At 46.6% G+C, this 24678-nt stretch overlaps 1 protein-coding gene across 1 annotated transcript in view; it reads right to left on the bottom strand.

Annotated features, from left to right (window-relative positions):
- Edaradd (EDAR associated via death domain) overlaps window positions 1-24084 on the bottom strand; it is a 43197-nt gene extending 19113 nt beyond the window's left edge. Inside the window, exons 1-4 of the mRNA XM_051167762.1 lie at window positions 23910-24084; window positions 13080-13138; window positions 11946-11985; window positions 5191-5249 (exon numbers count right to left, since the gene is read on the bottom strand). Coding sequence (XP_051023719.1) covers window positions 5191-5249; window positions 11946-11985; window positions 13080-13138; window positions 23910-23940 — 189 coding nt within the window. The 5' untranslated portion in view covers window positions 23941-24084. The remainder of the gene's footprint in view (window positions 1-5190; window positions 5250-11945; window positions 11986-13079; window positions 13139-23909) is intronic.
- Window positions 24085-24678: the final 594 nt, after the last annotated feature.

The following is a 24678-nucleotide window of genomic DNA, read 5'->3' on the forward strand; positions in this document are numbered from 1 at the left end:
CCTTCCCTACCATGGTGGACTGTGTCTCTGAAACTGTGAGCCAAAACAAAGTATTCTTCTCCTAAGATGTTTCTGTTGGGTTTTGAGTCACATCAAGAAAGGAAACTCATACATGGTACATTTACCAGGTGAATTCCAGTAGCACCCACACAGGCTGTTCTTTCAGCCTAGTGCCCTCCAGAAAAGGGAGAAAAGCCTACAATCTCTCTAGGTTTACCTGGACTGGTACACCAACTGCTACCAACAGAATGTCAGGCTACCAGGGGGCAGTGTGGGAATGGCAAAGGCAAGCAGGAAGGGCTGTCTAAAGAGGTCAGGACAACCACAGGGTATTACTAACTTTTTGGGTCAACAGATGATGATGATGGTGAAGAAGAAGAAGGAGGAGGAGTAGGAGGAGAAGGAAGAAGAAGAAGAAGGTATGTGTGTGTGTGTATATATATACAAAACAGTTGAAACAAAACTAAATTCTCATCTATTAGAAATTATTTACTATATAGGTATCAATGGACTAATTTCATAGATAGTCCATTTTTCTATTTGTTATACTGTATTTTTGTTATTAGTAGACTATCTGGTAAAGATTTAATAAATCCATATGGCCTTTAAACCCAGGTCATCATATGGAGTTTGTAAAACACACTAAACTATATAGCCAGGACTGTAAGAAATCAGGCCATACACAGGGTATAGAAGTGATGTCTAAAGAGGCTCCTTCAGTGCAGGGTGCCTGCCATTTGTAAAAAAAAAAAAAATCAGAAACAGTAATGACTGATACAGGCTGTCACTTCTCCTCAGGGTGACCTACAGAATCACCTCAATCTGACTCAACATCCCCACAAGCTACTTTTGAATGTTGACAAGTTGATTCTAAAATTGATAAAGAAAGTAAATGTCCTCCGGTGATTATAATCAACTGGAGGAGAGCAGTGGGATGTAATTGCCTAACTTTAAAACACACCACGAAGCCACAGTTATCAAGGCAATGTGGCATCACTAGGAATCTAGTCAGAGATCACCAGGCTTCAAAGCTGGAGTCAGTAACTTACAAAAGTGGGAACGGAAACTGCAGGACTCTGATTATTGGCCAGAAGAAGAGGATTTGAATACTATCTCTGGACCTGGGTAGAGACTTGGTGTTCTAAGCAGTCAAGAGAGTTATAGGATATATCCCCCTACCTGCCGAAGGAGACAGGGTCTCATGTAGTTCAGGTTGTCCTTAAACTCATGTTGCAGCTGAAAGCAGCTTCCTGAACCTCCTGCCTCCATCTCCCAGGGGCAGAGGTTACAGGTGTATGCCACCATGTTGAGTTCCATGTGGCTCTGGGATGGTACCCACGGATTTCTACATGGCAATGGAGCTCCAGGCCCAGCCCAAGATCATTGTCTTGCTGAAGGCTTTCAGGTAAAGAACAAAGAGTTACCACTGTCCTCTCCCTTAAGGAAGAGAGGGCCAATATACCACATATGACGTGAAAGCAGAAGAAAGGAAGATCGGGGTGGGGAGGTACAAGCAGGGATGGGGAAGAAGGAAGGCAGATAGACAAAAACAAATCAGTTTCAAAATGCCTTCCTTACCCTATCATTTTTGTGTGTTAATTTAAAAAAAAAAATCAACGTAATATTGATCCAAATGGCCTGCCAAACACCTAGATAGGTCAACCCCCTCCAGGAAAGCTGCATGTTCTGGAGGCTTTAAATAGAGCATAAAGTCTATCTCAATACGTAGATTGGCACAGCGATCTCCCTGACCATGTCCACGGTCATGCTGTAAGAGCGTTTTCCTGCTCTGTGGTCCCTGCTGCCATTGCTCCCCTTTCCCCATTAGCATAGCCCACTGTGTTCTGTGATAAACTCCATCTGTCCTCTGCACTATGTTCTGTGGGTCTCTACTAAATTCTTTCTATGGAAATCACAAGGAACAGGGAGCAGAAAGGAGGGCAAAAGGAGATCTCAGTGACAGCAGTGACAAGATACTCAAACAAGGGTGGGAGAGAGATGGGGACTCCAGAAATAGGTGTCTGTAAACACAGTCAACTGATGTGCACCAACAAGGCAAAACATGGACCTTATATCTCTTTCACAAGCTTGGAATAGATTACAGACCACAAGGTAAGACACCAAACTGTAAAACTCTTAGAAGAAAATTTGCATGATCAAGGTGTGCTGATGGCTTTGTTCGTGCAACTCATAGAATAAAGAGCTAACAGACTAGTCTTCATTAAACATACTGCCTGTTTAATGTCTGTAAAAGACCCTCTCAAAAAAGGAAGATGATTCACACACAAGGAGAGAATATTTGCAAAAGATACTTTAAATAATGAACTATCTAAAATATGTTTTAAAAACCCCAAAAACCCAAACCCTTAAAACCCAGCAATAAGGACATAACCAATATAAAAACAGACAAAATAGGGCTAAAGAAATAACTTACTGGCTCAGAACTATAACTCTACTTCTAGGAAATCCTATGCTATTTTTTGGCTTCTGTAGAATATGTGGAATACTTACATGCTTGTGGTATATGTACACACATGTAGGCAAAACACACATAAAATAAAAATAAATACATCACTACAGCTTTAAATTATAAACAAAATCCCCAAACACTCCATAGAAATGAAATATGCAGATAGAAACAGCATAGTAAGAGACACCCATACCCACACAGACACGCAAATGCTGGAGAGAATGTAGGGCAACTGGATGGCTTCTGGTGAAAACTCAGAATGGCACTGTCACTCAGGGAACCACACTGTGGCTTCTTAAGAAACTCAATGGCCTCACCCTGTGAACCGGCAGGCACACTCCTGGATACTTACTCATGCCCAAACCTGCACACGGGCGCTTAGAGCTGCTTTTTCCTAAGTGCCAAACCTTTGAGGCAACCATTGTGAGGCACAAGACCCTCAACTCTATAATGACTAAAGACAGAGAAGTAGTTACTGACACTAGCCTGGAGAAAACGGCAAAAATGGCTAGCACCACTGAGTTAGGGCAGAACAATAGTTTTTAAAGTCCCTGATCTTCAAGAAGTCCTGCCTCCTTTGTCCCATAGTCTGATACTCCAGAGGGCAGCATGATTCCATGGTTCTTTAGCACAGCAGTCCCCACCCCCAATTTTCCATTCTATTGGTTCAGGATGCGAAGCATTGTCTAGTGTATATCTGGTGAGTTGAAATTCCTTCCTCCCTTTAAAAAAAATATTTATTTATTATGTATACAGTGTTCTGCCTGCATGTACACATGCAGGTCAGAAGAGAGCACCAGATCTCATTATAGATGGCTGTGAACCACCATGTGGTTTCTGGGAATTGAACTCAGGACCAACATGTGGACAAGCTGGCACCAGTGGCCAGCTGAAGGGAACAAGGACCTAGAACCTCCTACTTATCTCTTATTCTTTGACAAGCTCTAAACATACCTCATACTGAAAATGGAACAAAATTATTTACTTCTTACAACCATGATGTCTATTAGTAAGCAAATAGATAATCAGTCATATACCCAGGTAGTGGAATATTACACAGCACAAAAAAAGCAGTGGAATACCATCAAGAGACATGGAAGCTTAAAATGCATATTACTGAGTGCAAGAAGCCCTGCGGTGTGATCTCAAGTCTGTGACATCATGGAAAAGACAAACTACAGAAACAATGAAAAGATCAGAGATTGCCAAGGGTTAGGGGAGGGAGGGATGAGCAGCTGAGTGCAAAAGATCTTTAGCTCAGCGAAGCTACCCTGGGTGATCCTGTCATGGCAGGGGCATGGTAGTAGCTATTTGGCCAAAGCCACAGAATGAGCTTAATGAGCACACTGGTCTGCGGTTGATGATGTGTTCGTGTGGGTACACAGACAGTGACAACTGTGCCACCATGCTAGAGGATGTTGGCAACGTGGGAGGCTGTATGTGTGGGGAAGGTGATAGATGGGAAATCTGTGTACTTCCAAATCCATTCTCCTGTGAACCCGAAACTGCTCTGGTAAATAAATGATTCAATTCTAGAAGAAGAATTGATGTGGGTTATTTCCGGGGGATGGAAAAAAGCCAGAGTTAGCTAATCCACCAATTAGACCCTCTGTTCTCAGAGCGTAGGAGGTCTTGAAGTGTTCAATTCCCGTTAACACTTCCCTTTCCCACATGCAGGGGAAGCCACTTTCCTGTTCAACAGTGGCCCCACCTGCACTTCAGCCACCTCAACCAAACCTTTAGTCCTTTGCCTGACAAGGCCTTTTCCATCCCTTCCTCAAAACGTGGTGTTATTTTTAAACCATCGCCAAACAAAACTTGCTAGGAACCAATGTGGTGTGCAAAGGCACAGGCACGAACGAGCCTGTTTTAAAGGTTTGCTTTCTGAGATACTTAATGTTCTAACTGTAGCTTAGGAGATTCGCGGTAAGCGAGTTAGTTTGCTAGTGAACATTGCAAAAATAGGACCAGGCACTCCCCAGGTTATTTTCTTAGGCAGGGCCTCTCACTGACCCTGGGCTTACCGACCCACACACCTCCCAGAACTGGGATTGTGGGTACACACGTTTGTGCTTGCCTTCTTACATGAGTGTTGGGATCTGTACTCAGGTCCTCACGCTGCACGGCAAGCACTCAACTGACCAAGTCATTTCCCTGGCGCCTTTTTTTTTTTTCAATGATGAAAGGCTTAATATTTTAAAGCTTAGATTGTATGAGCAAAACAAGGAAAACAAGAAAACAGCTGGGAACTACCGCAAATCCACTGTCCACCTCCGAGCATGCGCCTTTATGGGGCTTCACAGAGTGCGTGTGGATGCCAGAGCTTGGCGTTCACTGTCTCCCGCCATCACCGTCCCTCCTACAGAGCAAACGCCTCTCACTTGCTCTCACAACTTTACAATTCCACTAGTTCCGGGACCCCTCGCTTCTGCCCTCCTATCATTGGGGTGGCAGGCAGGCCACCACATCCGCCTGCATTTGGGTCCAGCTCCAGGATCTGAACCCAGGTTCTAGTGCTTGCACAGCAAGTATTTTACTCACAGGGTCATTTCCCCAGTCTGATCTTCAAGCCATGATCCCTGCATCTCTGCCCTCCGAATGCATGGATTACAGGCATGCACTCCTACAGCCACCCCCATTTTTATTTTTAAAGCTCTTTCAGACCATTTTTTTAAGAAAAGTTCCACATATTTACAGTTTAACAAATCGTTGATTCTTACCTGATGTTGATCATCAGAATTTGGTGGACAGTTGGAAGTGACGGCGTCACACTCCTTGGCTGGAGGGGGTGTGAGGGGTGGGGGGCAAAAAGAACAATATACAGCTTGGTAAAGAAAGCACACACTCCGGTCTAAGACCTAAAAGTAAAACTCAGTGGTAAGAGCTGTCTTGACATGGGTGAAACTGGGATGGATTTGAACAAGCACAAGTTCAGGTCCCAACTCTTCTCTCCCCAGCTACACAATGCTCCTCTTGAGAGGGATGAGCATGATTCTGTTGGCTTTGGAGAACCAGGGTTCCATTCACTACCAGCACACAGAATTATCCAAACAAACAACAGCCTTCTCAGGGGAACCAGAGACACCCCGACCCTGAAGATTCCACAGAATGTGCCTCTCGCAGCCCATATTTCGTGTCCCATGTCCCTAAGTTCAAGCTGGTATCGCTCTGTACACTGTGACATGTCCTTGTTCCCCAGGCTGCAGATGTGCGCGATTCCTTACCACACCCCTTTTCATCTGTCTAGCCATGCACCACGTGTTCAGCCATCCCTATCACCTTAGGGTAGTGTCCAGCCTTCACTAGCAGAGTACAGGGGAGGCAATCAAAACTACTACTTGACCAATACAGTGGCTAGGCCATGGTCAGGGATGTTTGGCTAACTAACTTCACTGGTGACGGCTGCCTGGGGTGGATTTGAACTTAGCCTGTGGGGTGCAATAAGGCCCTCTCTTGTCCCAGGGCGGAAACTATTGTTGAGTGGCTAGAGAGAAGGGCTGGCAGGCTAGTCAGAGCGTAGGACCCTGGCTGACTGCTGCTTGGCTTCCACCAGCCAGAGGGATGCTCTCGTGCTTCATGAGTCTGGTGGCCACATGATCTGTGAGTGTACAGCAGCAGCACAGATGAGGTGCAGCTCTTATGAGGCTCGCAGTAGGGAAGGCATTCTTCACACAGGAGAACCCCATTTGGCACATTGGTCGATGTGGTTCAGTCAAGGGTAGTGAGCTGCCTGCCCCTTCACTACTGTTTCCCTCATCACTGTCAACCTTTCCCTTGACCTCTAAGGGCATTGAAATGGGCAGGCAAGGCAAGCTGAGGACCCTGTGCTGATCAAAAAGGAAAAGAGGCAGAGCACTGGGCACCACTGTTCTCCCAGACAGCACTTTGCTCAGCATTGCTGCTTCCCATACCCAAAGAGCAAATCTTGTCACTGGGGAGTTGGATGGCCCCTCCCAGGCTACAAACAAGAGCACCCAACTGAATGGAGACCCATGACTAGTCCCTGGAGGAAGGACCGGCAAGAGTTTGTTTAATTTGAGCATTCCTTACAGCAGGTGCATGCAGGCGATGCTGAAGTCGTAAAATGAACATTCCAGAGGCCTAGGAGGAAGCAGCTTGGCAGCAAAGTGTTTGCCTAGCACACATAAGGGTCTGAGTTGATCTCCAGAACCACAATTAGAAAAAAAATTAAATGAAGTGTGTATGCTGGGAGCTTTAGCAAAGTTCAAATTCCTTGGGCTAGGGGCTGGTGTATCTCAGCATTAAACTGCATCCCTAACATGCATATACGCTCAGATTTGTTTTTTAAAAAAAGATTAATAGAATCAATCCACATAATTTTTCTTTGGATTTAAATTTTTTTTAAGGTTTTATTTCTTTTTATTTATTTATTTGTGTGTGTGTGTGTGTGTGTGTGTGTGTGTGTGTGTGTGTGTGTGAGACAGACAGACTGTATATATGTGGTTATGCTCAGAGGCCGGAAGAGGGCGCCAGATCCCCTGGAGCTGGAGTTACAAGCAGTTGTTAGCTACCTGTCGTGGGTGCTGAGAACCAAACTGAGATCCTTTGGAAGAGCAGCATTCTTTGTTTTTGTTTTTTTGTTTTGTTTTGTTTTGTTTTTGCTTTTGTTTTTTGAGACACAGTTTCTCTGTGTAGCCTTGGCTATCCTGGAGTAAATTTATAGATCAGGCTGGCCTTGAACTCACAGTGATCCACCTGCCTCTGCCTCCCAAGTGCCGGGATTAAAGATGTGCACCACACACCCCAGCGACAAAGCAGGCATTCTTAACCACTGAGCCATCAGCCCCTGCATCTTAAATTTACTGTGACTTTTTAAAAAAACAATAAGAGAGAGGCACTCCAAAGAAAACAATCAGGTTTTTGTTTGTGCGATTTATTTTTCAGGACTGGGGATTGAACTCAGTAAGGTCCTCACACATACTCAACAAATGCTCTACCACTGAGCTTGTCTCTAGGCTCCTTTGTTGCTCTGTTTTGGGATAGTGTCTTCCTATGTTGCCCAGAATAGCCTTGGTCTCTCTCAGTAACCTAGGAGGCCCTGAACTCCCCATTCTCCTACCACAACCTTCCAAGTAACTTGAATGCAGGCTGGCACCACCAGAGCAGCCAAAGATGAACAATTTCCTTGATCTACAGGAGGCCTGTCATGTGCAGTTGTCTTTTTCTACGAATACTTGCTCAAAAACCAGAACTATTCTTCCCAAACACATTTGCAAATGTGACAGGAAGACACACTCTCTTCCAGATGCTTGCGTTAGCAGGCTCTGGGAGAAGTCAGGAGATTCCTGATGAAAAGGTAATAAGTCCCTGTAATGAAACCCAACAGCCTCATTGTCAACTTGATCGAACTGTGATCACCATGGAAACACTCCTGTAAGTGTGCTTATGTGAGTTTGTCTAGAGAGACCTGAGGCAGGAAGAACAACTCTGAAAGTCAGCAGCCCCCCACTCCACCCCACCCCCACACAAACCATGGGCTGGAAACAAAAGTCGAAAGTGGGCTAAGTGCCAGTGTTGTCCTCTCTCTGCCCCCTGATGCAGATGCAGTGTGACCAGCCCTGTTATGCCTTCCCCACTACGAACAACTGGACCCAGAAACGTTAAGCAAAATAAAGCCTTCCTGAAGTCATTCCTGTCAGGGATTTGGTCTCTGCAACAAGAAAAGTAACTAATCCATTTCCCATCTCAGGGAAGCTGAGCTCCTGTGGGTCACAGAAGAACTGCTGGGGAAGAGGTCCCCCAGAAGACACCCCAGAAACCCCTGAACCTAGACATGGAGACGGACTCTGCAGGACGCTATTGATCGATGCCTTTGTCCCTGATGAGAAAGTAGGTGTAATAAATCATATGCTGATCGCTGAAATTACCCTAGATTTCCACATGCCTTACAGCAAAACCACATCACTCAGAAGCACTCTAGCTCGGCCTGCATTAAAGAACAGCTCTAAGCCGCTTGCGAGTAATGTAGGGCTCCGGTGACAGGATAACAGATGCTAGGAAGCTTGCCTACCCTACTTAAGAAAATGAGTCTTGAAGCCTTTTTCAACCGTAGGGAAACCGTAGCTAATTACCAATGACTCCTGTATTAAGTAAACTAGACACCCCCAATTCACTGGAATGTCAGAATCCTAGCTGATATTTAATATAATTAGGTTGCAGTTTAGAATTTTTTAGGTCCACAAATTAGCCTCTTAAATTATTTTATATGGATTTTATACCCCTAAAAAAAACTCTTTCTTTCTATCTATCAATCTATCTATCTACCATCTACCTATCTACCTATCTATCACCTATCTATCTATCTATCTAGCTATCACCTATCTATGGAAGCCCAAGGTCATTGTGAGGTATCTTCTTTCCACCTTGTTGCCTTTGCGGCAGAGTCTCTCTCTGAACTCAGTGTTCAGTGAGGTTGGCCGGCCATTGAGCTCTGGAGATCCTCTGCACTCTACTCACTAATAATAGGTTTGCAAACTCAGATCCCTACACCGTCTTTTATCTGTGCTGGGATCTGAACTGTGGTCCCCATGCTTAAGCAGCAGGCACTCTGTGGCCTGAGCCATCTCCCCAGCCCCTTTGTTAACTCTTTTAGTTAGCATGAAGGGAACAGGCTTGACTGTGGCACATTTTCACACATAAGCATCATTTACTTCATCCTCATTCCACCCCGGGCTGTCCTCCTCCACTCCCCTCTCTTAAAAAAACAAATTCCATGAGAAAACTATTAGAAATCTCTAAGGATGTATTGTCCTCTTTCAGGAAGATAAAGGAAAACACTAACAGACATTTAATTGCCTTATTATTGAATTCAGAATTTAAAGCCTCTAACCAAGATTCATTTAACTACAAAACAGTGCATGTATTTGGAGACTTTAAAAGTATCCACTTTATATTATCTGCTAGGACACGGGACAAAGGGAAGGTCTGTTGTCTAGTTTGAAAGTCATGCTTCTTCTACAGGCATAAGGACATGGAGTGAAAGTTGCACAAAGCTCAGATTCTAGAAACACGAGCATATTTCAAGAGCAGTATCGGGTTGCTAAGCAGCGACCTTTTCCTTTCAAAACAGGAAATCACATTCAAGGGCAAAGAAGAAAAGATCTTTATAACATGTATCCAAACACCATTCCCCCTCTCCCCATTGGCCACTCTACTTAGAAGCTTCTGACAGTGCCTAAACTGATTTCCGGGGGTGGGGGGTGGGGTTGGTGAGCTTTCTCTCCATCCTCATGAGCATGGGGCTCGTGTTCATTAGAACACACTCTAGAGCCTGGATCTTGTTTGTTGGATGTTGAATTCTCTTTTTAACAATGTGTGTGTGTGTGTGTGTGTGTGTGTGTGTGTGTGTGAGGGGGGGAGGGAAAGAGAGAGAGAAGGTTAATAGAATACTTGTGATTTTAAATTGGGAGGGACTAGGGACTATCTGGGGGAAGAAAGACAAATAGCCTGAGGCAGCAGGGCGTGAGACAATGAGGGAGGGGAAAGGTTAGGATTGAGTATAGTGACACATATGTAAGGCAATGACTTGAGGAGACTCGCTACTTTGTATACTGACTTTAAAAATTAATTAAATAATCTAGAAAATGGGAGCTCCAGAAGAGGGACAGGTTACCTGTGGAGAGGGTGCAGAGGAAGAAAGCTTGCTGGAAACCTAACGAGCACTGCCATGGCTGGTACTTGAGTAAGGCTTTGGCCTTCCCCCTGATCCCACAGTCACTCCAAGAACATGCACAGTGTAGAAGAGGACTGGCACACTAATGGTGTCACTCCAAGGGACAGGAGAGTCTGGGGCCAGGGAAAGGAGAGAACAATGCCTTGACTGACACCTGAACTTCCCACCAATGGCCCTGGTGGGAAGTTCTCCTCCGTTTCCCATTGTCTGGGAGACATGTCAGGGACCTCCTGGGCAGGGGTGCCACAGGCCACCTCTGCACAGAGACCAAGCAGCCAGGTCTGGAGCTGGGATGATGTGACTGTCTCTGTTCTCTCATCCCTGGGTTGTCCACAGGGAAGAAGGTCAATGCTCTGATGTAACAAACAGCAGGATGGCTTCGCAAACACCTGGTGGGGCCACAAAAGGTTCCAATCTGACCACTTTCTGATGCTTACAATGTTTGAATTTGAGGCTGTGGAGTATGAAAGACATCTCTGGGGGTGTCCTTTGAAGCTGGTGAAACATCCCCTTGGTGTCTGGCCACTGCACATTGCTAGGGTTTCGGTGAAATATACTCCAAGCCTTCCCCAGTTGCAGGTCAGGGCTCATTCATATTCCCCATCTTTTCTTTCCTTCCTTTCATCCTTTCTTTCTTTTTCTTAAAAGATTTTATTTATTTATTTTATGCATGAGTGCTCCATTTGTATGTACACCTGCAGGCCAGAAGAGGGCACTAGATCACAGATAGATGGTTGTGAGCCACCATGTGGTTGCTGGGAATTGAACTCAGGACCCCTGGAAGAGCAGCCAGTGCTCTTAACCTCTGAGCCATCTCTCCAATTTTGAGACAAGTTTTCTCTGTGTAGCGCTGGCTGTCCTGGAACTCACTCTGTAGACCAGGCTGACCTCGAACTCACAGAGATCCACCTGCCTCCGCCTGGGTGCTGGGATTAAAGGCGGGCGCCACCCCTGTCCTGCTTCACCATCTTCTTGATGACAACCATTGATTCAGGGATGGGCATGTGACCCACACTGCCTGTATCACAGTTCTGGGGAGGCTCCCTGTCCGCCACCATCTTGAACAGCATGGTGGGGTGCTGGCATTGCTGAGACCCTCTTTCCTTCCTCAGCAAGAAGTCCTGCCAAGAGCAAGGGAGGGCCGCACTGAGGAAAGCAGAGCCACAAGGCCAGGGGCTGAGCCAAGAGTGCCCTAAATGTGTGGGTTCAGAAGCCCTTGGGACCTCTGAATTAACAGGTCTTTTGTTCTTCTTCTTCTTCTTCTTCTTCTTCTTCTTCTTCTTCTTCTTCTTCTTCTTCTTCTTCCTTCTCCCTCCCCCCTCTCATTTTCTGTTTTGGATTTTTGAAGTAGAGTCTCACTCTATAGCTCAGGCAGGCCTAGAACTTATGTAGCCCAGTCTGGCCCCAAACTCCTAGCAGTCTTCTTGCCTCAGGCTTCCAAACTCTAGGATTACAGGAACAAGCCACTTCACCCATCACTTCCCCTCCTCCTTCTTAAACTAATTTGAGTCAGTTCTGTTATTTGAACAGACCTGGCTAGCTTTGCGTCATGCCTGCTGAAAACACCATGTGGAATTCAAATGTATAATCTGGTAGAAAATGATTGACACATTTTAATAAGAAAATGTATTTCTGAATTCAATTGTGTAGCCAGTCTCAAGCTGAGCTATTGGTCCCTTTCTGTTTCACCATCTTCAATAAGAGAAACTGTACTTTGAGTAGTGTTTTGTTCAAGATGCTCAATTAGTCACAAGTTGAAGTCCTGGCATTAACTGTTCTTACCTTTAGGGAGTCCTGTGTCTTGAATAGGATACTTGTCTGACTGCAGAAACGGACAAAAGCAGAGAGTCAGTCTTAAGTGTCAGTTTTTAGATCAAAGTGAAAAGAGAGCTTTGTGTTAGGTTTCAGTTTAAAACCTTGGAGGCAAGCAGGGGTAAAGCTAGCTCATCAGCAGAGTGCTTGCCTAGTATGCACAGACCCCAGGTTCCATCCCCAGGATTGCAGTATAAAGCAACATTAAACCTTCTAGGTCTTTAGCCTCAGGCTTATCAGCAGGCCTGACTCACTGTTTTTCTTCTGAGCTGATAGGAATGAAATCAGAGTCGAAGGGTTAATGTCAGAACATGAAACAGAATAATCCCCCTCTTAGCTTCCTTGGCTCTGACCGCTAAACCACACTTCCTCCCTTCTCTGCTGGGCTTTTCTTCCTCTTAGCTTCCTGCAGCTTTATGCTCAGATTTTGTCTTTTCATATTCTAGGAGTGCACATTTCTTCTTGCCATTTCTGTGACAGTCATGTCACATACATGTGTTCAGGGCAATATTCACTGCTGTAGGACTCTGGACTCCATTCTGGGTTTGAATCCTGGGACAGGACTCCATGTTAAATATTCTGAATGTTGAAAGGAGGTTAACCAAAAACAGACAGTATTAAAAGTTGACACCAGACAAAGACCTAGGAACATCTAAGGTCACTTCTGGTATGCATGAAGCAAGAAAAGGATCCAACACCACTTTGTTGCTGTCTCAGAGATGGTTTCATGTAGCCTGGGCTGGCTTCCAGCCTGCTATAGAACTGAAGATGAATTTAAACATTTGACCCTCCTGCCTCCACCTATAGAGTGCTAGGACTGCAAATGTTCAACACCTTGCTGAGTTTATGTAATACTGGGATCAAACCCATGGCTTCATGCATGCTGGGCAGGCACTCCACACACTGAGCCATATCCCAGCACAAGATCTAACACTGGTTTTTGGCCTGGAGATGGTGGTGCCACAGAGGATACCATATGAAAGAAGTGTATCTTTGGAAACCCTTACTTTGGGGTTTCTGACCTTTCCTGGAAATACTTGGTGACTACGATGTGATAAAACCAAGTAAACCCAAGGCACAAAGAGTCAAAAATCTGCCACCTACCATGGCAAAGGATAAAGTGCTGGGGTCTGTATCCTCCACTGGCTCCTTTGCCATGTGATCTGGGAAGATACAAAGGGACAGAATTGTCTTTGAGACAAACACACAAATGAGGCCTTCCCGGTCATTTTTCACATCTGAATGAGCTACCTTTTCCAGGCAATATAAATGCACTGTTGATCATCTGTGTAGTCAAAAGAGACCTAATTGTGTTACTTCTTGGAAGAGAGAAAGAAAAAGAAACATAAAAACAAAACCACAATGCTCAGGACTTCTAATCAACCACAAGTTATTTATAAATATTCTCAAATCCTGGGAGTTACAACCAATCACCAATCACACAAACACGATACCAGTTGCCAAGTGTGTGCATATGTGTTTAGGCCAAGGACAACCTGGCCACATGTTGTTTGCAGCAGTCATCTACCTTCTTATTTTATGAGGGGTTTTCTCAGTAGCCTGGGACTCAGCAAATAGGCTAGCCTGGCTGGACAGCAAGTCCCAGGGACCTACCTGTCTTCATGCCCCTAGTGCTGAGATTGCAAGTAGACACTACCACAGCTGCCTTTTGTACACTGGGTCCTTGGCACTTGCAAGGCAAGCATTTACTGACCGAACTGTCTCCCCAGGTACCAACAACTCTGCCTGTTCGATTGCATGTAACTTTACTTAAGGATTTTATTCTGAATCCTGTATATTTATTTGTTTCCTAGTCTCTGTGACTTGTTTGTTTGTTTGTTTGTTTATCTTTGTAGGAGGCCTAGGTCCAGTCCATTGCTTGCTTGTCTTTAAAGAAAAAGTCCTTTTAGGAGGCTAGAGTGGTGGCTCATTAGTTAGGGGCACTTGAGGTTCTAGGGGTTTGGTTCCCAGCACTCCCTTAGAAGCCCACAACCATTTATAACTCCAGTTCGAGGGGATCTAATACCCTCTTCTGGCTTCTGTAGGTACCAGGCACACATATGGTAAATATATACATACATACTTTATAAAAGCATTCATACACATAAAATAAACAAATCTTAAAAATTAAATAATGTAAAATATTAATATTCTTGGACTGGGGAGGGGGCTCGTTTGTCATACAAGCATGAGGACCAAAGTTTGAATCCCCAGAACCCACAGAGAAGCCAATCAGGTGCAGCTGCTGCCTGTAATTCCCACCCTGGGGAGGCGGAGACAGAGGAGGCCAGAGCAAGCTGACCATCTAGACTGACTGGAACTGACAAGCTGAAGGGAGTATGAGACAGAATCTCCACAGTGACTCAAGTGGCAACCCTCCCTCAGTGAACACTGTGGAAGAACAACTGAGGATGCATCTCAACATCAACCTTAGGCCTCTACATGCATACATGTGCACATGTGAAAAAACAAACATGTATACACACAAACATACCACATACACATGGAGGAAAAATGTCTTGCTTCTGGGACAGACTGAAATGGTCTAGAACAGTGGTTCTTAACCTTCCTAATGCTACAACCCTTTAATATAGTTCCTCAGGTGGTGTTGACTGCAACCATAAAATTACTTTTGTTGCTATTTCATAACTTAATTTTGCTACTGTTATGAATTAGAATGTAAACATCCATGTTTTCCAATGGTCTTAGACAACCCTGTGATCATTGACTCTCCTCCCCAAATGGATGGAGACCCACAGGTTGGGAACTGCTTGTCTAGAAGACGAGCGTGCATGCCTGTCTGTGTGTGTGTCTGTGTGTCTGTGTATGTCTGTGTCTCTGTGTGTGCACGCCTAGGATTCCAGCACTTGGGAACAGAGGCAGGAGGATGTGAGTTTGAGGCCAGTCTGGGATACATAGTGTGAAAAGCATATGAGAAAAGGAAGACGTAAGAGGGGGCAATGCCCCACAGCATCGGTAAGGAGCAAGCAGGGTCAGTATGGCAGAGGCCTGGGGCCTCATCTACACTCCTGTTGAACTTGGGTATGCCTTGGGGTGTGGCTTTAGGGGAGTTTCTAAGTGGCCTCAGGGAAGCCCTGAGGTGTGATGTTGACATTAGGTGGGCTTTAAGCTGCCTGCGCCTTGGACTCTTTCTCTAGAACATGAGAACAAATTCAGGTCCTCAAGTCCCTGGACACCATAAGGCCGGTGATCATCATTCGGGATAGACATGGAGGTCACCGGCAGCTGCCCTTCTTCTGCTCCTGAGAACCTCACTGATGTCTGCGGTATGAGAAGACGGGTCTGGGAGAGCTTGAGGCCAGCAGAGGGTTTGCTGGTTTACTTTCTGAAGGCATAAAAAGATCCCAGGAAACATGGGAAAGGTATGCTGTGAGCTGGTACAAGAGATATGTTCAGGGCTTCTGTAGCTATTACTTTTGTTTTGTTTTAGAAGACAGGCCCTCACAGGGTTCAAGCTGGCCTTGAATTTTCGAAGTAGAGGAGAATGACCTTGAGCTTCTGATCCTCCTGTCTCTACCTCCCCAGTGCTGGGATGGCATGTGTTTGTCATTTCTCCTGATTTTTGAGGTGCTGGGGATGCAACTCGGGGCTTTTGAGCTCAGCACACACTCTCACAGTTGAGCTACACCGTCAGCCTCTGCTTGTCTTTTCTTATTTTCACTCCAAACGCTCTGACTGCCTTGGCCTTTGTTGTACTAGGCTGTAGATTAGGTTCTTATTCTTATGTCTGTCAGATGTGCTCACAGACCTGGGTCCATGTGTGATGTCCCACAAGCTGCCTCTGCTCAGGGCCTTCGCCCAGCTGCTTTTGTCCTCACAGGCCCAGAGCTATGTGTGCCAAGGAGGTTGTGTGGGGGAGGGCTGCTCCTTGTTATTTGAGACAGATCTAGAAGTAGAAAGTTTTCTAAAAGCCTTACCTGGAGGCCTTGAAGTTGAATGTTTACAATACGATTAAGTATAAAATCAAATCGTTTATCTAAAGCTTGAAAATGTTTGTTTTTACAAGCCCCAGGAATCAGCAGGTTGAGCCCACAGGCAAAGTTCCAGTGCCAGCTGGGACGTGGGGCACCAAGGGGCCTGGAACAGGACCAGGAGGGAGGGTTGTGTGAGCCCCAAAGAAAGTATAGGTAGCAGTTCTTCTCTGGGGTGATAGAGACATTCCCCTACCCCCAGCTGTCACCCACTCTCCCAGAGCTGCCTCAACCACTGCAAACAAGCTCAGATGACCCATGTCAGCTGGCAGCAGACCTTCTAGAGAGTTCTAGCTGGTAAGCTCACGCACAGGGGCCTCTGGCAGTGTACCTCAGCACCCTGATTCCAATCAGAATGAGCAGGCTACACCATCATGCAGAATCTCTGGACCTTATGTCCATGCCTTGTAATAGTAGGTGTTAAAGACTCAGGTGTGATGGCACATATCTATAATCCCAGCATTCAAGAAATGGAGGTGGGAGGCTCATGTGTTCAAAGCCAACTTGGACTACACAGTGAGGTATAGGCCACCCTGAGCTATATATAAAAAAAGATCCTATCTCAACAGTGATAACAACAACAAACACCTATGTCCCCTTCCCATGTCAGTCTGTGACAGTGACTATGGAAGCCCCACAGGGAAAGGCATCTTCAAGCTAAAAGTCCCCAGCCCTGCAACCTGAAGAAATAGCTAGAAGTCCTGCTTCCCTCAGGCCCACTCTGCACTGCACCATTTGTACCATCTCTGTGATCATGACAAACATATGTTGCTTTCTCCCCTAGATCCTGCTTGACAGTTCCTTCCAAATGCAGGTCACCCAAACTCCAACTTTCCCTGCTTCTGTCATCAAACACTCTCTGAGCTAGCTCATCTGATCTTGTGTTTGAGAATGGGTCCCTTTCTGGGGAGAGGATGGGGATGTCCGGTAAGATGTGAGCTGAAGCCTTACTAGACCCTCTCAGGTTATCAACGTTAGAATAGCCTCTTTGTCAGGCCTTATTTTCAACACACAGGGTCAGTCAAGCTTCAATTAAGCTCCTGAAGTGAAACCTCCATATAAATTCAAAAGAAGGGTTTGGGCAGATGGCTCAGTTGGTAGAGCACTTGCCTAGCATCCACAAAGCCCTGGATTGGAGTTCTAGCACTATTTAAACCCAGTAGAGTGGCACTTGCCTGTAATCACAGCACTCTTGAGGTGGAAACAGGAAGATCAAGAGTTCAAGGTCATACAACATAGCTAGCTCGGAGACAACCTGTGCTACATGAGATATTATCTCAAATTTTTAAAAAAGGGCCATATTCAGGGAACTCTGGTCAGCTAAGCATATGGACACCTGGGTGCTGGCACCCAGGAAGGTCTGGGCAGCTTCATGCCCCTTCCTTCCCCATACTTCACCCTGAGCAGCCATCTCTCTGCACCCTTTGTAGAATCCTTCAAGAGCTGAGGGGGATGGATAGCTCTGTGATAGAGCCATGGGTACCACCCTCAGCACCACAAAACAAACAAGTAAAGGTTAGTAAATGTTTTTCTGAGCCGATGGATACAATTGTCAGAAGCACACGCTCACCAATATGAGGCATGGAGTCTTAGGGGAGGTGGCAGTCTTGGGGACAAGCCCTCAACCTGTGAGATCTTCTACTACCTCTGTGAAGTATCAGAATTAAGGTGGATGAGAGGAAACCCTGCTGGTGCCCACTGAATTCCTGCTTACTGAGGAAGGGACCCTATACCTTCCATGGTCACATAAGTGACTTGAGTGACAGAACCTCAGCTAAGCTTTGCAACCATTCTGAGAAAGGCATGGGATTGCTCCTCTGCACAGTGTGTGCTCAAGCTCAGGGATACGCACGGAAGAGGCAGCCTTTGAGTCTGAGACCTCAAGGTTGGCTGGTTTTCTAGAAGTGGCTCCGGCCTATTTCACCAGACGGACTCAGCTGTGGATGTTATCATGCCCAGACTTGTCTTACCTATTTTCAATAAGGATTTTCACCTTTAAAATTTCATTTGCTGTGTGTGTGCACGTGTGTGCACATGTGTCACAGCACACATGTGAAAGTCAAAGGACAACTTTGTGGAGTTGGTGCTGTCCTTCCATCTTTATGTGGGTTTAGGGGCTCAAACTCAGGTCACCAGGCTTGTGCAGCAAGCCCCTCTACCCCCTGAGCCAACTCACTGGCTTCATATCTCCTTTTTATAAAGACATCTTCATATTGGAGAACAATCCACTCTTATGACCTCCATGCAACTGGATTGCCTTCGTAAAAACTCTTTTCAAAAAAGGCTACATTCTGAGTACCCGATGTTGATGTCAGAGTATCATTTTCTGAGGTGACAGGGTTAGAACTTCAACACCTTTTCAAGGACCATACTCCACACTCTATTCCCATCCCATTCCTTCCCACTCCAGAATACTCAATCTGCCCAAAGCCTCAGTCATTGTCACGTCAACTCGAAATCCAAAATCTCATCTATGCATCCTCAACTCAGAGACCCAACCTCCTCACCTCTGGAGTCATCTTGAAGGCAGCCTCAGCACCCAGAAGCCTCTGCAGGAGGAACCAGCTGCAGTGTCCCAAACAAGACCACGGTGACATCTCCCATTACCCAGAACATTCTGGTCCTAAGAAGCAGTTTGTCCCAGGAAGTTTAAATAACCCAAAAGATGTCTGTTTGGAGATAATAAGAGGCAATCCTTTTCGGTTCCCAGTTCCCCAGGCAAGGAGGTGGGGGGTGTTGGGGGGGAACCCCGCATCCTAGTGTAAAATTGAAGGCGGCCCTTTGAACTTTTCAGAGGTAAGGTGGGGTTTTTTTCTTCTTTCTTTCTTTTTATCCCCCCTCCCCCAACAAAGCTTTCTCCCACCCACAGCTGTTTTCATTCCTGCTTGTGAAGATTTAGGATCAGACACTCTCAAAGCCGCAGGAACGGCCTGACAGCTTCTTTCTCTCCTGTCAAGTGCCTGAAGTAGTTGGGGAAGGGGCTTGTGTCAAACAAGTGTGTTCCTATGGGGTCTTGGAGAGTGGCCTTACCTACTGACCCAGTGACAAGAATGAAAGGATGTGAGAGAAGGTTCAGAAGTGAGAGAGTATTTAAAAAAAAAAAAAAAAAAACCATAGGAAGCATCACAAGTAACAGAAGCAGGCCTAGTAGCACAGGCTTGTCATTCTGGATCCTTGCAAGGCTGAAGCAAGAGAGTGGAAAGTTCAAGGCCCACCTGAGCTACAGAGTAAATTCAAGGTCAGTGTGCAACTTAGTGAGACCCCTGCCTCAGAACAAAAAGTAAACAGAGGACTGGGGATGTCGCTTGGTGATAAAGCATTTGCCCAACATGTGCAAAGCCCCAAATTCCGCCTCTAGTACCCCCAGAACCATAACAACAGAAAAATAAAATGAAGGACACATTAAGAAACTCCACAGAGTGGGAGATGGGAAAACCACAGATGCCCAATGATACAAACTTGCTCCTTATGGTGGCCTGGGAGAAACAGCAGGCTGACCCAGCTTTGTACACATGGCTGGCTCCGGAAGTGGTTTGCCCTGGGTTTGGCCAGGACTCATGTATAACTATAGGAAGGTGAGGGAGGGCTGAGGACAGGTGAGACACCTTCAAAAGGACAGTCCTAGGCTAATGGCCAGGACCAGGACAGAGCATCCAGCTTAGGCAGGGAAAATGGAACATTGAACAAAGGGAAAGCCACAGACTCCTCTGCCACTGTGGTGCTTAGGTAACAAGGGATCCCACCTCCTCACAGCTGTCCTTGTCCTGCCTTAACCTCCACGTAAACATGAAGAGCTAGATTTTCATCACATTTGACAGACAATGGCAGATGAGCGATGGAGGTTGAGAATGACAGATCTACCGTCACCGTCATTGCCACCACCTTTCCCTGGGACCTCAAGCATCTTGTGAAGCTCCTTAGTATGCACGTTCTTTCTTAAAAATTAACTTCATAGGGACTGAAGAGATGGTTCAGTGGTTAAGAGCACCACCTCCTCTTCCAAAGGACCTGGGTTCAATTCCCAGCACTCACATGGCTGCTCACAACCATTTTTAACTCCAGTTCCATAGGATCCCATGGCCTCTTCTGGCTTCTGAGTGTACCAAGCACACAAGTGGTACACATAAATGGGGGGGGGGGGAACACCCATCCACATACATAAAATAAAATAATTTTACAAATTATCTTCATGGCCTGGGGAGACGGCTCGGGGGTTAAGAGTACTCGTTGCTTTTGCAGAGGACCCAGGTTCAGTTCCCAGCATCCACATAGTGGCTCACAATTATCCATAACTCCGGTTCTAAGGGATCTGGCACTTTCTTCTGATCTCCACAGGTACGAGGCACATACATACATACATTCAGGAAAAATATTCATTCACCTGGGGGGAAAATCAATACATCTAAAAAATATATAGTTAACTTCACAATAACTCTCTCTCTCTCTCTCTCTCTCTCTCTCTCTCTCTCTCTCTCTCTCTCTCTCTCTCTTTCCCTCTGTGTGTGGGGGGGGGGGGAGAGAGAGAGAGAGAGAGAGATGAACCTAGAGCCACATGCACAGCAAGCAAGCGCACCCTAGCACTGAGTTATACCTCTCATTTCTATGTGTGAGAGAACAGGTCTTTTTTTCTCTTTTCACTTTGCAAGGTAAACTTGTTGACAAGTTTCACTTTGTGAATAGGTTCCTCAGGAACAAATATGGAAAGAAGGTCCCCTGACACCCACACAGTTTGAGGCAATTTTATTAAATTCTGTATCACCATTCATCCGTTCATTTCTCCACTCACTGGAGTGAACCATGTTTACAAAGGGCTTTGTGTGTACTGAGCACTGCGGTGGGAGTTAGGGAAGAGCAGCAGGCATGACAGATTTGGGTTCTTGCTGTAGCTCGCTTTCCAGTGGAGAGAGCGATGATGGCAAAATCGAACCTCGGAACAATGAAAGAAAGGTTCCAGGAGAGTTGCGAGGGAGATCTCAGGGCTGATACTGAGTCACTTTGAAATCTGGAGAAATAGGAGGTATTGGGCAGGGAAGGGTGAAGGGAACTTTCCAGACAGTGGAAGCAATCTTCCCAGGGACCAGAGAAGTCAGGAGGCATAAGGGAAGCTCTCAAGGGAAAAAGAAAGCAGTGTGTCTGTCATGCCAAAAGCCAGTGACTGAAAGTGCTGTATCAGGGTGGGTGGTCCTTCTGGGGCCCGAGAATTTGTCCAGAAGTGAGTTTAAGCAGGAGGGTGACAGAATACGACTCATCACAAATTCATTTTGACCACCTTTTGGAGGCCATTGGCAGGAAGCAGGCAACACTGTGGAAACCCCAGTTGGGAGGTAGGTATAAAAAGCCATGAGAAAGAGCAGTGTGTAGTGGACAGGTGAAACTTTCAGTCAAGCAGTTGTTCGTGTTGGCACCACCTGCATATACACTTCAAAAATGGAAAGCCCATGTGGAACATCTAGATGGAGGCGTAAACGTGTCAAGACATGTATTACATGGAAGGACCTCTGACAGATTTTCAGAATGGCAAAGGATATTCTTAGCATCTCCCAGGCCTGAATATGTTCTTCACCATTCCCTGATGAAGGGATCCCTGAAGGAGGCCCCTCCCTCTTTGTGGAGAGCCCCAGTCCATCTCACCTTGATGAGATCACCCCATAAAGTAAGACACGGACTGTCTACAGGACACCCTCAACCCGCACCCTTCCACACACACACAGATTTGATTTGGTGGTCCCTCTAAGGCAAGTTGTGGGCATCTGTTCTAGATGGGCCAAGCTAATTAAGACTGTAGCTGCGATTCTAATTCTATAATGCTGCAAAACTGCCTCCCAAGATCATGTATCTACTCCCACATACACATGACTTTGTGTGCGTAGGTACATGTTCATGCATGTATGTGTGTACAGACTAGAAGTCAACTTTGGGTGCGTGCTTCATTCACCGTGTGTGTGTGTGTGTGTGTGTGTGTGTGTGTGTGTGTGTGTGTGTGTGTGTGTCATATACACGTTTTACACAGACATATGCATCTGTGTGTGCATGGAGTCCAGAGGAGGATGTCAAATATCCTGCTTTCTCATTCTCTACCTGCTTGAGACAGGGACCCTCACTGAACCTGGAGGCCAGCACAACTCAGGTATCCTCCTGCCTCCTCCCTGCCATCCACAGCCCTAGGGTTACAGGCATGGGTGCCACGGCTAGGTTTTCATGGGTGCTGAGAACTTAAACTCACATTAGAGCTCAGGTCCCCATGCTTGAACAGTGAGCTCTCTTCACCCACGGAGCCTTTTCCTTACCCTCGCCCCACATTTTCCTTTGAGGCAAAGGCTCTCACCGAACCTGGAGCACATCCATTTGCCTTGGCTGGGTGGCCAGTGAGCTCCAGGGATCTGTCTGCCTCAAACCACCCACCCTCCCAGCACCGGGGTTCCAGACCGGTGCCGCCATGCCTGTCTTTTAATATGGGTGTCGGGGATCAGAATGCAAGCCCTCACGCTTGTTTGCTTGCTTGGCAGATGCTTCACTAACTGAGCCAGCACTTCAGCCATCCTTGATATGCTGATGTCACTGCTGAGCTGGTTTACACACACACACACACACACACACACACACACACACACTTTCTCTGATGCCAGTGATGTTGGGGGAGCAGCTCAGGTAAATGTTACCTCATCTACTGAATTCCCTCTCTCCATCTTTTAAATCCCCCCCCACCAGTAACATTTAATAAGTTTGGGACAATTATGACTAAAATTAGCCCCAAACACTTCTTAGCATCTTACTAGTAGGGTTCTCAGCACAAGGGGAGCAGTGTTAGGAGCAGAACAGAGGTGGGGGATGAGAGAATTTTCCCTTTCTGTTCTTGCAAACAATGGGAGGGATGGTCAATTTATTTCCACTGATAGCCTGTGGACCATGCTGCATTTGAATAATTTAGTTCTTTCTTTGATGTCACTGGTGAACAGCCCCCTCCCCAAACCAGCACTTCAAATTGCCAACGTGGCCACTGGGCTTAATCTTCTGGCACTGCCAGACATACGGTATTTCCCCCATCAGGTCGGAGCTAAACAGTTGAACTCTGTCCCTGCTCCAGCTCAAGAAATGAAATCTGAAACACAAGCAATCACATTTATCCCAGCAGTCCGGTCCGATTCTGTGTGGCTCTCACCGGAGCTTCCAACCTCACCAACACTAGAGACCTAATCTACTCCGAGGGACACACCGTCCATTCATCCATTCATCACCTGTGTCCCACAAACACCAAGGAAGTTTGGAGCTAGGTTACTGAGGGAATCCCTGGAAGAGGGAATTTAAAGAGATTTTACTTAAATGCAGCGAGAAGGCATAGAAAAATCTAGACGCTGGCCTGAGGTATTAAAGCACAGCGTTTTAAATGTACTGCCGGGACTAGAGGCCTCCGCAGGTGGGGGTTGCACAGGTGGCCTCAGCCTCTAGGCTCTGTGTTCGGTATAATAGTTTATAAAACAGCTCAGAGCCCTTAAGACTTACACAGACGCAAAACCATCTCAGCAAAGGGAAGAAGGGAAACAAGGTGTGTGAGTGAAGGAGCAAGGGAAAGGCTGTGATGGGGCGCAGAATCCTCCCTCCTGTGCTCTTTTCTGTCAAAGGTTTGCTGACTTGTTTCAACCTGGCACCCGCGTGGCCCAGAACAAAAGCGCTCCGGCCGGCCTCCGCGTGGGGAGAGGCACCACACACACCCTTAAGTGTGCAGGAGGCAAGCAGTCAGCCTTGCTCACAGAGAGGGAAGTACAGGGACAGGATTTGGGGGGTGGGGGAGGACGTGTGCCGCAGCTGTCCCCATTGAGCCTCGCACACATCTGGTGCGAGCACTGTTGTCCTAAAGCGCTCTCAGGGGTGACTGAGGTTCAAGCTCATGAACCTCAGCTGGTGGTCACACTCCAAGTGTGGGCGCAGCACCGTGCCACTTTACCTGAGCGCAGAGGGTCATCCGCAGAAGCCATGAAGACCAGGAGAGGACAGATGAGTGTCCACGCAGGGGTAGGCAGCCTCTGGGACACCAGAGAACAGCAGGATCTCCCAGACCCAACCTCCTGCTGCAGCGATGCGCGACTCTAAGGCTCTGCGCTCTGCCTTGCTGCCCCACCTCCTCCTCTTGATCTCTGCCACTTCTTCCTCGTGCTCACTTCCTGCAATTAGCAAAGCCCCTTCCCGGCGAAAGCGTCTCTCCTGAACTTTGGAGAGGACCCGTCGGAGCCCCCGGAGCACGTGTCCTACCGGTACCTAGACCTAGTACGCAGGTCCCACCACCGGGGCCTCACGCGCTCGCAGCAGGGAGGGCCTTTCAGCCAGCCTTGCATCAGCTGCCTGCCGCACGCCCGGTTGGCTTTCCTGGTTCTTAATCTCTCTCCCTTCAGCTGGGACACCAATGCGCTCCCAGCGTGCTCCTTGCACAGGCCCGGGCTGAGACGCCTGCCGGCGATCTGATGTTTGAACAGTTTCCTAATCTTCAGGCAGCTTGAACGGCTGCATGACCGCACTTGCTAGCACTTTCTATTTTGATGTTTCTTTGGCATTAGTTACTGCCTGACCTCCTGGCTGAGCACTACACAAAGGAGCGAGAAGAAAACCCAGTTGTAAGGTTTCTTCTTCATTCCTCTGGAGGAAAAAACAAAAACAAAAAAACAAAACCAGAAATGCAGAGCCCACTGGCCCTTAAACAAACTAAGGTTTACTTTAAA

Source organism: Acomys russatus, chromosome 3 (assembly GCF_903995435.1).
Source record: "Acomys russatus chromosome 3, mAcoRus1.1, whole genome shotgun sequence".
Classification (NCBI taxonomy): domain Eukaryota; kingdom Metazoa; phylum Chordata; class Mammalia; order Rodentia; family Muridae; genus Acomys; species Acomys russatus.